Genomic DNA, 15,550 nt, shown 5'->3' with positions numbered 1-15,550 from the left:
GCAAAGGTAGCAGATCTCACGAAACATCATTCTAGATAGTCTCATAGGTAGTGCTGGGGAGAAGCCGGTGGTACATGCAAGTATCAAAATGACATAGGAAAAGGTTGGAGAAAGGTCTTGGAGGCCAAGTTTAGTCAGCTAGGTAAGAGATTGAAGTCCAGGACCTCCATGGTAGCATTCACTGAAATGCTTCCAGTTCCAAGCACAGGGCAGTAAGGCAAGCAGAACTGCAAGGTCTCAGTGCATAGATGAGACAATGGTACAGGGAAGAGAGATTTACATTTATTAGAAGCTGGGGAACTTTTGGGGAAGGATTGGCCTATAAAGAAGGGATGGGCTCCACATTAACCAAAATGGAACCAGACTGGTGGCACATAAAATTGAGAAAGTTGTAGTGGATTGTTTAAACTGAGGAAAACCTGATAGGAGTGGAGGATTACATGGTTCAGGTGTAGACATCCCTTAGGGGGAACTTTATCTTAGTATAGAGGATAGGAAAGAAGTTGGTAAACTACAGAAAAGATGTAGTGAGCAACAGGCAAATGTAGGAATCCCATTTAAATATAACACACGAAGGCAAGCAACTGAATATTGACAAAATGTGTAAGTGCTTATATACAAATGCTAGAAGTATAAATACTAAAATGGGTGAAATACAGTGCCTGCCTGGGATTAAAGGAAGATATTGATAAAATAGGCATCACAGAAAGTTGGTGGGAAGAGGATAATCAATAGGACACGCTAATACCAGGGTATAAGATATATAGGAATAAGAGGAGGTCACGTTGCTTGGGGACTGGCATATGTTAAACAAATCAGAGTTAAATAAGCTAAAAATCTTAAACAAAACTGTACACTGTGGATAGAAATTGAATACACCCCCCCACCCCACCCCCAAAAAAAGGCGTATAGAAGTAGGAATACACATTTACCACCTAACCAGGATGGTAACAGTGAATGTGAAATGCTAAGGGAGGTTTAGAGAGGCCACAAAACCAGAAAGCACAGTAATAATGGGTGAATTCAACTATCCTTATACTGACTGGGTAAGTGTCACCTCATGGCATGATGCAGAAATAAAATTTCTAGACACCATAAATGACTGCTTCTTGGAGCAGTTAGTTCTGAAACCCACTAGGAGACAGGCAATTCTTGATTTAGTCCAAAGTGAGGGACGGGTATCGGTTCGAGAGGTAACTAGAGCTCAATCACTTGGATAATAGGAACCAAAATGTAATTAAATGCAATAGGGAGGGGAGGAGAAATAATACCACAAAGCCCACCCCGGTAAAATGTAACTTTAAAAAGGGAATTACATAAAAATGAGGATGCTCGTTAGATGGACATTAAAAGGAATCGTTAAAAGGGCTAAATACCTGCAAGCAGCATAGGAACTTTTTAAAAAGCACCATAATGGAAGCTCAGATGAGATGTATATACTAAATCAGGAAAGACATTAAAAAGGTCCAAAAGAATGCTACCACAGCTCAAGAGCAAAAAGGCATCCTTTAAAATTTGGATGACAAGTCCTAATAAAGATAATAGGAAGGAGCACAAACTCTGGCAGGTTAAGTATAAGAAGATAGGCCTAGAAAGAATTTGAGAAGCAATTTACTAAAAATGCAAGAAATTCTTTTTAAGAACATCAGAAACAGGAAGCCTGCCAAACAGGCAAAGGGGCCACTAGACAACAAAGGCGTTAAAGGAGCACTCAAGGAAGACAAGGCCATTGCAGAAAAACGAAATAAATTCTTTGCATTGGTCTTCACTGAAAATTGATGTGTCAATAGAAGAGGTTTAGAACAAATTGATAATTGTACTGTAATAAAATCACCAGGACCAGATAGTATTCACTCAAGAGTTCTGAAGGAACTCACATATGAAACTGCAGAACTACTAACTGTGGTTTGTAACCTATTGCTGAAATCAGCCTTTATACCAGATGACTGGAAGATAGCGAACGTAACACTGATTTTTAATAGGGCCCTAAAGGCGATCTTGGCAATTACAGGCTGGTGAACCTAATTTCAGTACAAGATAAATTGGTAGAAACTACAGTAAAGAACAGAATTATCAGACACATATAAACATAATATGTTGGAGGAGTCAATATGGCTTTTGTAAAGGGAAGTCATGCCCCACCAATATATTAGAATTCTTTAAGGCTATCAAGAAGCATGTTGATACGGGTGATCTAGTTAGTGTACTTGGATTTTCAGAAAGCCCCTGGCAAGGGGTCTCATCAAAGGCTCTTAAAGAAACTAAGCAGTCATAGAATAAGAGGGAAGATCCTCTCACGGATCAGTAACTGGCTAAAAGATAGGAAATGAAGGGTAGGAATAAATGGTAAGTTTTCACACTGGAGAGAGGCAAACAGTAGGGTCCTCCAAGAATCTGCACTGGGACCTGTGTCATTCAACATATTTATTAATGAAATGGGAATGAACAATGAAGTGACAAAGTTTGCAGGTGATAATTATCTTGAATAATTTTGTAAGTCCAAAGCTGACTCCAAAGAGTAAAAGGGGAATCTCACAAAACTGGTGATGGGGCAACAAAATGGCAAATGAAATTTAATGTTGATAAGTGCAAAGTAATGCATATTGGAAAAAAAATAATCCCAACTATACATATATACAAGACATCTGCTAGCACCCCTGATTAGTATATAGATTTGCAAATGCTAGACAGCATTTATTATTACTGCACTGCAATAGTGCTTAGGGATATCAATCACAGACCAGAGTCTCATTGTGCCAGACACAAATAAAGGGATAGATTATAAACTCTTTGGGGCAGGGACTAAGTCTAAACCAAGTGACGACAGATGGAAACAAGACTAGAGCAGCATAAGGGACCAGTGAGACAAAACTGGTCATCATGAACAGTAAAAACAGTAAACAACTTTGGTAAATATTTAGACCATTTAATTTTCTGTGAGGAGAAAACATTTATTTTTCTTTCTGATAAAATCCATTAAATAGATATTCCATTGTACTAACATTAAGGTTCCATGGGCTACGCCAGATTCACTCCTATTGCACAAAATTGGCTTTAATATGGTTGATCCCATATCAATCTTATAATCCTAAAGAAATTATCTTTAGTGACTAATAATGTGGGTGGAAATGAAGCAAATTGCCATCCCACTTCAGCAAACAATTTAAGCATGTGCTGAACTTGCAACCCACAGAAGGTGAGGCTATCGTGGCTTTTAAGCCATCTTTGGATGCTCTTGGGCTACAGAAGCCCCCAGCCTAATTTAGACAGCCCTGAGAGCACATCTGAGTTATGGTAGCCTCCCCAGGCCGTCCTATGAGCTGCACTATTGCATGTGAAGGCCCTGCCCCTAGCATGGTCCACATGCCAAATCTTGCGAGGGAGTCCTCAGAGGGGCCCACCTTATGGCCATCTTCCAATTCCTGTGCCATGAGAATTCTCCCACACCTGATGTAGGGCTCACATAGTCCCTTTACTCTGCTCTGGCCCTTTTTTCTGGCTTACATGATCAGAGCAGGGGTGAGGGTCTCATCTATAAAGTCAATGTTATTTAAGCATGAGCTCAAGGGCTTCCCTCACCCATGACCTAAAGTAGTTGGGGGTGAGTTAAATGTTAGCTGAAACAATAGCAGAACTACAAGAACAAGGTCACGACATTTAAAAGAAATAAAAAGGCAATACTACTTACCATCTAGCAATTCCAGAGTAACTGAAGGATCAACATATTCCCACCAATGCTTTCCATCCGTCGATACAGGAATCTCCCAATTGGACCACTTGCATGCCAAATGAATGCACACACATGCTATCACTGTGGGTTTGTACTGAAGACAGAAGGTAGTAAGGTGCAGGCTGTTGCAGAGAATTCAAACATGTAAAATAAAAAACCCAAACAAGTCAACCACTAAGATATAGCATAAGGTTTTATATCAAAACAGATATTAAACATTAAATCATGGAACATGCTTCTGATTAAATTCTGAAATTATTTTATAACCTTGAGAAAAGGCAGATCATTTATCTGGTAAATTTAATTTGCTTTTAACAAGAGTAAAAATAAAAATATAGTATCCCTCAGTTCATGCTATTGACATTTTACTTAATTTTAAAGAGGGCCAAAAATTCAACATAACATGGTTGATAAAATTTCAGCCACAGTGAAGTCATTAATACAGCTCATTACTGAGACTGCATATCAAACTAGTAGCTGTGGATACCCAATAGTTCCCTAGAGGTTGAGAGAATCACTTGTGTGACATGAGTAGTCTTCATTAGGCCCAGGTTTGGGATACAAATCTCCTCTCATTTCAATTTCCCAGCTGGCAGTAGCACAAGTACGCTGGTTCAGATTCAGTGATTCTAACAGCTTTTGTAAACAAAACTCTTCCAAACAAGAAACTATCCCATAATAAAGGGACCACCAAAAATGGTTAGGGTCCTCCCAAACAAACATTACATATACAAACTGATTTTAACAAAATTATGTACTAGAATTACATTAAATTCAAACTAATTTTGCAAAGAACACATGGAAGACTTAGATCTACTCCCAAACTTCATCCTTCTGCACTAGAATAGCTGGATACATTTAGTAGTCTGCATTTGGACAACTAATTTCAATTTCACAAATACTAAGATTTTTAAAAAAGCATGTTAAAAACAAACACTGCTTCTGGAAGGACAAACATTGCTTAGACTAATTCTAGTCTACTTGGAAAGAAGATTAGGTAATTTTAAGAGTTTTTAGGCTGACTGCAGTTTCATAAAATTAGGATTGGATCAATGTATTTAAATTAAGAAAAAATTGTCATTAACTACAAGTGTAAACTAGAAACAACTTTGTACTTACCAAGATGCTCGACTTTCTAGGTTAAGTTTATCTCTTTGTAATCTTTAGCTGCTATTCAGGCTACCAGTTTTAGACTTATGCACTCACAAATCGAGAAAATGTCATCAGAAAGCACCACTACACTTCTCATTGTGCATTTAACCCCTTTGTGCCACCAGGCCCTTGTACAATACACCGCACTGCAAACAGAAAGGTACCACCACTGTAGATGGCCCAGTTTTCTGTTGCAACAAGGGTAGGACACATGGAGGGGGCCCTGCAGTAAAGGAAGCTATAGTGTGCTACAACAGTGCAACAAAGAGGTTCAGGATAACAACCTGTTGGTAGCCATGAAATAGGATGTCTGTGCCAAATCCTTGCTTGCTGTAACAAAAAGAAAATTGAAGAAAAATTAGCAATCTACACTAAGCGTTGGCTTCATTCCAAAATTAAAATGCTTTAACCTCAAAATGAAGGATATGGAGAACACTAATAAGATACATTAGCTGCCTTTAAAAGTAAATCTGAGGACAGGTTTACTCATCCTCACTGAGCTACACTCGGAGATGGGCAAGTCATTCAGTTCATCACCCTTCCCTACTATACAGAGTATGTTGATCCTTCTGCCTCTTGAACTGTCTCCATCTGAGTCACAAAATGAGGGAAGTCTCCCTTTCATCTCCCTAGCCCTCCCAAATCTAAGACAGTGTAGGTGGAGGGGCGGTTTTCTTACCTTCCACCCCAATTCTAGTGCTTGCCTGCCTCCCTACTTTAGTTCTAGATGGCTTCTTCCCACAACCCTCCCCACAGCTGGGTCTCTCTCAGCAGAACAGTTGAACAGAGAGCCAGCTACACTAAAGCTCAGGCCAGAGATTAGTGCTCTTCTCCAGCTGAAAGAACACAGAGCAGCTGAGAAAAAACTCAATGACCATACACCAGTAACCCATAATTATCCCAGAAAGTCCTAGAACAGAACTAGTTCCCAAACTAGACAGTTTAAGGGTTAAATTAACTTGTGTGCACTTATACACCTTCTTTAAATCAAAATGTAATGCTCATAAGCATGGAACAAAACATTTGATTACATCAGAAGCTTCAACGTAGATTTTAACAAATTTATAACTCATTAAAAAAGGTCATCAAGTTCAAGTCTTCAACATCCCAAAGACTGATTATGACATCCCTGGGGCCTAACAACCACCAAGTTTCTGGCCTTTATCTGCCAAACCCCCAAGGTCCTCACTTATATAAGAGCACTTACTCTTAAAATGTGTAAGATGGAATGTCTGGGCACAATGAGCTTAACTGAAGATTGAATGCAGCCTTCATTGAATTTTCTTACTTTGATACTACCACTTGAAATCAGTGCTACCTGGAGAAAATGTACTGTTGGATCTTATGTCAAAGGGAGCATTGTCACAAACCTCTATTCTTTTATTTTAAGGAGTTTGTCTGAAAAAGAAAAATTGTAGCAGTAGCTTTCAAATTTAGCAATCTGGGAAGCTTTTCACACCATCATTTTATCAAAATCCAATTGAATTCTGTTTCCAATTACTGCTGATAATAAAGATACAAATGTGTAAACCAGGCTTATGCCTTTTGCTAGGGCTTGGCAATGCCATAACCCATTGTTGATGACATCAGTGAATCTGACAGAAGTGGTAAGAGAATAGGACGTTTCCCCACATGTATTTTGCTAATCCACAATGATAGTAAATAAACTGACATTTGATGGAATTGTGCTACATATTTAGCTTTTACAATCTATGGTAGTTCCGTGGCAAACTTATTTTCTCAAAATTAAACTTCTTTGGTAGCTTTTCCCAAAAAGACACAGGAAAGCATATTCAGGGCTCTACTACTACAAAAAAATGGACACTTTCATAAGGAAACATAACTGAAAACAGAAATGTTAAACAAGATTGCAGTTTGTTACAGTTTTTCTCAATGCAGAGAATAAGCCATCTTCACAGATTTCTATACAATACTGCAACTTTGCTGAAGGATATTTGAGTTAAAGAAAGGTGAAATACCACAAATTCATCAATATGACTTTATATTCAAAAAAGAGTGGGCTGCCAAAAGCTACCAGTGTAACAAATATGATAGTTGTCAAATATGGAATTGTTACTTAAACAATTTTGTTTTACATAATTTTAAGTTGAACAGCAAAAAACCAAGGAAAAAAATCACAATTTGAAAATAATACATTTTAGCCTCAATATAAGTCCACATTAAAGGAATGCTTGCACTCACAGCACTACACAGACTTCTGTAGCGAAGATTTCAAATTTATTCTATTTACATACTTTTGTGTAATCAAATGAAGATTACCAAAGACCAGGATACAGGTGTTTTAGCTCAACACACCAAAGCCACAACAGGGAAAGACTGTCCAAGGTATTCATCTAAACTTTTTAACGCAGCTTAGTGACATCTTACTAAAGCAAAGAAACCTAGTTAACGACTTGTACTCCACTCTTAACTAACCCTTTAACGCTGATCAGGGATTATTTGAGAAATGTGCCAAAAAAGTAGAAGGCTTGTCAAGGCAATGACCTTGTCAAAGGTATAAAAGTCATAGCAAATCAAGAGATCATGATAGTTTACTACTCATCTGTTTGATTGCAGATAAATATGACTTCCAGAATGCGTTGCCTATCATTCTTTATCACTCGGAGGCAGAGCTGTCTAACGTAATTCTTCGTTGCACAACTGACCATGAAAGACTGGCTTGGATACTTGACATAAGTAACCATCCCTTAAGGCAGGACCTGGTACAATTAATCTACCTTCCAAGAGTCCATGGTCTTCCATAAACCCCTGGCAGGATTAGATTACTGAATCAATTGTTAATGGGCACAGGAACCCTGCCTACCTGATGTGGTTCCCAATGTTCAGTCTATGAGCCTTCTCCTGAAGACAAGGTCAATTGAAGGTGCAGTGCTTCTGGGGAGATCTTATAATTATTTAATTATACTCTCAGAAAATTTCAGTGTGCTGATCCCCTTAAGCGTAGGTGCCACCAGCCTGCTTGTTAGTAGGACTCAGACATTTAGGGAACTTATGGCCCCAGAGAGAGCACAACTTCCTGGGACAATCAGGGTATAAGAGCTACCTAGACTCACTGCAAGAAGGATTACTTGGTGAGTAGAAGCTGGGTAGGGAAGCTCTCCTGGTATCCCAAGGGGAGGAAGATACCCAAGCAATCCCTGGAAAGAGATGGACCCAGATGGGCGAGTCTCCACTTAAGAATGAAGAGCTACTAGAATCCTCTGGTCAAAGGGAAAAGATCAAACAGACCCTAGGAAGCAGACTGTGTTGATGAACACCTGATACATAGGGGAAAGACTGGAAGAAGCCCAGGTACAAGGGTTAAGGTTTGTCAATAGAATCATAGAATATCAGGGTTGGAAGGGACCTCAGGAGGTCATCTAGTCCAACCCTCTGCTCAAAGCAGGACCAATCCCCAAATGGTCCCCTCAAGGATTGAACTCACAGCTCTGGGTTTAGAAAGCCAATGTTCAAACCACTGAGAATAGTCTTGTCTGATTGCCAAAGACTATTAGACCTTAGAAAGAGGACTGTAGAAACCTGAGGTAAAGGTTCAGAATAGGAGTGTTTCCTCTACTAGTGACAGGATATAACTTACTTAAGATCTTCCTACCTCACACAACATCAGCTGAATTGTCTTGGTCATGACATCCTCTGGAAAAGATATATATTTGGATCTGCCTCCTCTTCTACAGGGTCACTTTCTCTGTCAGATTCAACCACAGTTGACCAGATTATACTGGTGGTTTGGAAGGCTTACAGACTTTGACTGTGCAATTTTCACATTAGTAGAGTAAGGACAATGGCTCTCCCAAGATACCTGGCAATGAAGGTAAAACAGCTGCAGGTCTCCCACAAGGCAGCAAGGTCAAACCAAAGTCCCTGGTTCCCAATGTTCATTTTCAGGAGAATCTTATGTCCCAGTGTAGATACAGGGTTAACTGGTGAGGGGCTTCTGTTCAGGTGCATCAAGAAAGGTCCCTGAGATGGGGATGAGTGCACCAATTCCTGCCCCTTCAAGTTAATCAGAACTAAGCTCTGAACACCAGATTGGATTGACACCAAGAACTGAAGGGCCAAGGTGGTAATCTCAGCAATAGGAAAGAGGAATATTTTCTCACCTCTGATCTCTCAGCTAGCACAGGAGCCAATAACTTAATTTTTGCCACTACAAACATGAATTTCCCTTTCAACACCAGAGTCTCTTTGGAATGGGAACTTCTTACTGCCAGATCATTACAGATACACTGTCTCCAGACTCCATAGGTAATTGTGGTCCTGTCTCCTCTTTCTTGTCAGTCTCTTAACACTGATGAAGAATGATCTGGATCAGTCTGATGTCCCCCATCTTCCACCTACCAGAATGTCCATACTTTCTTAACCCCAAACTTAGACATTCTAAGGTTGGATCTTTAAACTCTCTAAATCTGTGAATCTTTGAAGTCAGAAGGCACCATTAGATCATCTTATCTGGGCTTCTGCATATTAAAATTTCACCCACTTACCCCTGTACTGAGCCCAATCACCTGCTGTTTGGCTAAAGTATATATTTCAGAAAGGTATCCACTCTTGATCTGAAGACTTCAAGAGATGGCAAATCCACCACTTCCCTTGGCAATTTGTTCCAATGGTTAATCACCCTCACGATTAAAACTGAGTGCCTAATTCTACTTTTAATTTGTTTGGCTTCAGCTTCTAGCCACTGGTTCTTCTTATGCCTTTCTCCACTAGATTAAAAAGCTCTTTAGTGTTTGGGTATTTTCTCCCCAAAGAAGGAAGCTCAGGGCCTCCATCAGCATGGATAAGATTTGAAACTCCATTCTTGAATGGGAAGCTTGTAAACATAAGGCAGATGTGGCAGAGACTTAGTAAAGTCCCCTTCACCCATGCATCTAGGAAAACAAGTACGAGTCTGAAATAGGAAATTTGTTGTTACAAGACAGGCATTTCTTAAACCATGTTTTTCCCCCCTGAATCTGCCATCTTTAGTGAGGCATGTTACTAGAAATTAAGTTTTAGGCAAAACAAGTTTTCTTCGAGTGCCTGATCATGTCAATTCCAATCAGGTGCGTACACGCACACGCGCACGAAGGCCAGAAGATTTTCCCTTAGCAGCATCTGTCGGGTTGGCCTGGGCGCCCCCTGGAGTCGTGCCCTCATGGCACCTAATATATAGCCCTGCATACCTGCCACCCCTTCAGTTCCTTCTTACTGCCAGTGACAGTGGCTGGAACTTCCCTTGGCTATTGCTCAGCAAATTTCTTCAAGTGTCCGTGTATATAGTTAGTTGTTAGTAGTACTCCAGTTAAAGTTTAGTATAGTATAGTACAGTAGTTGGGGTCCATCCCTCCCTCCCCCCACTCCGGCCCTGTGGCATGCTGCGGTCCCCGGGATTTAAAACTGCATGGCTTGCGTCAAGCACATGCCTAAGAGTGATCCGCACTCGTTGTGTCTTAGGTGCCTGGGGGAGACTCATCAGAAAGATCGTTGAAAGATCTGTTGCACGTTCCGTGTGAGAACACAAAGAGCAGGAACAGTGGCTGAAGGTGATCCTCCTGGAGGCAGCTTTGTGCCCCAATTCTGACCCAGGCTCGAGAGACCCAACCCCTATGGCGGAGCGCCTCGACACCGAGGGAGGACTCCTCCAGGGACGCTCGGCACCACCATGCCTCCTCATGGGGGCCATCTGATAGTAGGCACCGCTCCCATTCTCCAGTGCCTCAAAAGAAAAAAAAGCCGGATGAGCGTTCTCCTCTGGCTAAGCCTCAAGAAGTGCGACCCCAGGTGGGCCACTCCTCGCCGTCTCCTTCCGGGGCTGTGTTGACTCCTGTCCAGGTGAGGCAGTTGAGTCTGGCTCCACCTCCATCTCCAGCGCCTACGCAGCAGCTTCAGCTCCCATCCACAACAGAAGCGTACCAGGCCGCTAGAGATCTCCTCCACCTGAGGGGACCATTCTTGCCTGCCAGGGAGGATCCCTCAGCGCAGACGGAGCCCCGTACTCTAGTGCATTCTAAAGGAAAGCCTGCTATGATGTCGACCCTTCACCTTGTCCATCGGCACCTACACGCTCCGACAGAGAGCCGTCTCGCTCTCTGATCTCTCGATGTTCGAGGCGCCGAGGATCGGCTCCTCCGTGGTCTTCAGTGTCTGAGACCTTGGAGTCAGAGCCTGACTCCTATCGCTCAAGCAGGAGCAGAAGCCATAGAGCAAGGTTGGGCAGAGACAGAAGGGAGCATCAGGCGTGGCCTCCGCAGTGGCAGAACCCGCCTCAGTGGCCCTTCTGGACTCCCTGGGCTTATCACCAGGGCCCGGGAGGAACCCAGGGCCCACACTAGCAATGTCTTCAGTCGCCTCCACTACTTTTGTGCCGCCTTCTGCTGTGCATACGCACCCAACACCTACGGTCCTGACGCCTTTCCCTCCGGCACCATCGTCAACTCCGACTTCGGTACTGGCCTTCGCGATGGCGACATACCTGTCCCCCGGACCCCAGCGGCTCCTCTGAGCATGCCGATGCAGCTCCCTACTGTGAGACTGATTCCGATATTGGCTTCCACGCCTACAGCCCCGGCATCAGTACCACCTCCTCTAACGCTGCCCCGGGAGTCACGTGACCTGTCTGGGGCAGATGGCAAGGAGCTTCCACCACTGGCACATGCTTCCTCCTCGCCGGACGAAGCGTTGGCAGGGATGTCCTTAGCTACTGCGTTAGAGGACAACAGAGTTCTACAGCAGCTGCTCCGCAGGGCTGCCCAAGGTTTGGGCATTAAGGCCGAGGAGGTGGTTGAGGACACTGATCCCATGGTGGACATCCTAGCACCCTCAGGGCCTTCACGGGTAGTGTTACTCCTCATAAAGATGATGGTAGACACCACCAAGACTCTATGGCAGATGCCGGCATCCCCACCACCCACTGCCAAACGCAATGAGTGCTGGTATTTCGTCCCCTCCAGAGACTTTGAGCATCTCTACTCCCACCTGCCTCCGGACTCACTGGTCATTGATGAGGCTAACCAGTGAGAGAGACAAGGTTTCCAAGGTCCTTCCCCAAAGAATAGGGATCCTAAACGCCTGGACCTTGTGGGTAGAAAAAAAAAAATCTACTCCAATGGTGGTTTACAACTCCGTATTGCTAACCAGTGGGCCATTGTGAGCAGGTACTCTTATAACACCTGTGCTTTCATGGCTAAGTTCACGGAGCTCATCCCTTCGCACTCTCGGTCAGAGTTCGCCACCTTGGTGGAAGAAAGGAAATTAGTCTCTCATGCTTCACTGCACAAAGCCTTAGATGCTGCAGATGCTGCCAAAAGAGTCATGGCGACAGGGTTGGCTATGCGGCGGGAGGCCTGGTTGCAAGTCTCAGGTTTACCCTACGAAGTCCAAGAAACAATTCAGGACCTCCTGTTTGAGGGTGAGACTCTGTTTTCAGAGAAGACGGACAAATGGCTCCACAGCCTAAAAGATTCCCGAGCCAACCTCAGATCCTTGGGCTTGCATATCCCTGCCACCCAGCGGACACACTTCCGCCCACAACCTCCTCAAAGGTTCCAGCAGCAGAACCACCAGGGCAATTCTAGGAGGAGGAACTGGAGCAGTAGGAGAAGGCAACATCCCTCCGCTAATCAAGGCCAGCCCAAACCACCCTCTGGCCCTAAACCGGCCTTTTGAAGGTGCAGTCGAGGATGGTGCACCAAACCAGAGACTGGATTCACCTTGCCTTATCTTTTCCTCCCGACTATCCCCTTTTTCCATGCATGGTCCCGTATAACTTCCGATCGCTTTGCACAGTAGAGGGGATACTCCATCCAATTCTGTGCCCTCCCGCCCTTCCACCCCCCCTTCCCCGTCCCTCTTCAGGGACCCTTCTCATGAACAACTTCACATTCAGGAGGAGGTTCCACTGAAACACAGGGGTGAGGGTTTCTATTCCCGCTATTTCCTAATACTAAAAGCCAAAGGCGGGCTAAGGCCTATCCCCGGACCTGAGCGACCTCAACAAGTTTTTGAGGAAACTCAGGTTCCGCATGGTCTCCCTGACCTCCATTATCTCTTCACTGGATCCAGCAGACTGGTCAACTTGAAGGACGCGTATTTTCACATAGCAATCGCTCACAACCACTGAAAGTTCCTCAGGTTTGTGGTCAAAGGTTCCCATTACCAATGTACTGTCCTCTCTTTCAGTCTGTCAGTAGCACCTCGAGTCTTCACCAAGTGCATGGCAGTCGTCACTGCCTGTCTGCGGAAACATCAAATACAGGTTTTCCCATATCTCGATGACTGGCTGATCAAAGGCTGATCCAGGGCTCAGCTGGAAGCTCAGGTGGCATTCATCAGAGCCACCTTCGAGAATCTGGGCCTCCTACTGAATGAAATGAAATCGACTCTGTCCCCGAGGGGTGGGGTGGGGGGGGACGGGATGAGACGGACTGCTTCTATACGCCTTCCCACCCATACCGCTCATCCACAAGGTCCGCAGAGACCGGGCTCAGGTCATTCTCATAGCACCAGCCTGGCCCGCCAGTGTTGGCACACGTCTCTCCTAGACATGTCAGTCGGAGCCCCGATTACCCTGCTGCTCTTCCCAGACCTTTTCACGCAGGATCATGGGTGACTCTAGCACCTGAACCTGCATTCGCTGCATCTCACAGCCTGGAGGCTCCATGGCTGAATACATTCGAGCTCTCCTGTTCCGAACAAGTCAGAGAGGTTCTCTTGGGCAGTAGGAAACCCTCCACTAGGGCCACGTACCTGGCCAAGTAGAAGAGATTTTCCATCTGGTCAGCTCAGCATGACTTTCCCCCGGCGCTAGCCTCAATGCCCCAGAGTTTGGATTACCGTTTCCACCTAAAGCAGGAAGGTCTCTCCTTGTCTTCTATAAGAGTACACCTGGCTGCCATCTCAGATTTCCACCCGGGGATACAGGGCCTCTTGGTTTTCACTAACTCCCTGGGTCAGTCGCTTCCTGAAGGGCCTTGACAGGTTGTACCCGCATGTCCGCCAACTGGTTCCTGCTTGGTCCGCCCTAGGCTCATGGGGCATCCCTTTGATCCTCTAGCAACATGGTCCCTGCTCCACCTCTCCTACAAGGTTGTGTTTCTGGTGGCAATAACTTCAGCCTGGAGAATATCTGAGCTCAGGGCTCTGATGTCTCAGCCACCCTACACCGGGGTTCAGCTCAGGCCCCATATGGCTTTCCTCCCGAAGGTGGTATTGCAGTTCTACCTCAATTAGGACATTTTCCTCCCGGTTTTTTACCCCAAGCCTCATGCGAGTACCAGGGAACAGAGGCTCCAAACTATGTCCGCAGAGTGCTGGCCTTTTACATCAAAAGGACGAAACCGTTCAGGAAGTCGGTACAGCTCTTTGTCGCAGTAGCGGACAGGATGAAGGGCCAGCCTATTTCGACACAGCACATTTAATCATGGATTGTGGCCTGCATTACCGAGTGCTACAATCAAGCAGGAATCCCAGCGCCCCGATAACGGCGCAATCTACAAGGGTGCAAGCTTCATCAACAGCTTTCCTGGCTCAAGTCCCCACCCAAGACATCTGCAGGGTGGCGACATGGTCATCGTTACACACTTTCGCTGCACACTATGCATTACCAGGCAGGCCAGAGATGATATGGCCTTTGGTAGAGCAATACTCCAGTCAGTGGACAGCTCCGACCCCAGCTACTAAATTTGCTTGGGAGTCACCTGATTGGAATCGACATGAACAAGCACTCGAAGAAGAAAAACGGTTACTCATCTTCTTGTAACTGTTGTTCTTCAAGATGTATTGTTCATGTCCATTCCAATACCCATTCTCCTACCCCTCTGTCAGAGTAGCCGGCAAGAAGGAACTGAAGGGGTGGCAGATCGGCAGGGCTTTATATCAGGCGCCATGAGGGTGACGCTCCAAGGGGCACCCAGGCCGACCCGACGGATGCTGCTAAGGGAAAAATCTTACGGCCATCGTGCACATGCGCGTGGACACAACTGATTGGAATGGACATGAACAACAATTATGAGAAGGTGAGTAACTTTTTTCTGAGGCACTGTCTGGCTGCTCTGGTGGCTGTTGTGGAAGGCAAATGTATGGCTATGCCTCAGCTAACCTTGTGGATCTTCTGCTACTAGAAGTTTTTGTCAATGCCCCTCTTTCCCCACCACCCAATAGAGAGAGCTTTCTAGGAAGTTATTGGTCTTACTATGGGGTGGACAGCACATCCCCAAAATAGGGATTTGTTTGTACTAACAATACTCTGAAAGGGCTTTCTTGGAGACAGTGCTTCTTAACTAAGAAAAGGTGTTGCCTCTGGCAGATTAAGTTATTGTTGTATCTCTCCCATCCTACCCCTTTAGCACCAAGCATTTGATGCTGACAATAGTTTGTATTCAATGCTAGACACACCAGTTTTCAATGTCTAAACTTAGCATTTATCTACCACAGAACACCACACTGTGGTGCCAAGGAATAAACACCAAATTACGTTAAATTGGGATCATGCAATATATACCTAGCTCTTAGCACTTTTCATCACTAGATATATCAAGCTACAATCCCACTGTGTCAAACTCATCCTGATCTGGTTAGTATAATTCATATTCATCTAGTCTAGTGTGGCGAGATAAGAACAGAATTTCAGGTATAACTGGAGTCTTCACACCCAAACTTTAGTATGAT

General features: G+C 44.3%; 1 protein-coding gene across 5 annotated transcripts in view; it reads right to left on the bottom strand.

The window, feature by feature from the left end:
- Window positions 1-15,550, bottom strand: part of CCNT2 (cyclin T2) — a 41,400-nt gene that overhangs the window by 4,151 nt on the left and 21,699 nt on the right. For all 5 annotated transcript variants that reach the window (XM_045032480.1, XM_045032481.1, XM_045032482.1 and 2 more), the window contains 2 exons: window positions 5,167-5,212; window positions 3,689-3,852 (listed from right to left, as the gene is read on the bottom strand). In XM_045032480.1, coding sequence (XP_044888415.1) covers window positions 3,689-3,852; window positions 5,167-5,212 — 210 coding nt within the window. The remainder of the gene's footprint in view (window positions 1-3,688; window positions 3,853-5,166; window positions 5,213-15,550) is intronic.

The sequence above is a fragment of the Mauremys mutica genome, chromosome 10, assembly GCF_020497125.1.
Source record: "Mauremys mutica isolate MM-2020 ecotype Southern chromosome 10, ASM2049712v1, whole genome shotgun sequence".
In the NCBI taxonomy this organism is placed as follows: Eukaryota; Metazoa; Chordata; order Testudines; family Geoemydidae; genus Mauremys; species Mauremys mutica.
Note: the sequence above shows the minus strand (reverse complement) of the source record. Positions and strands in the feature narration are given on the sequence as shown.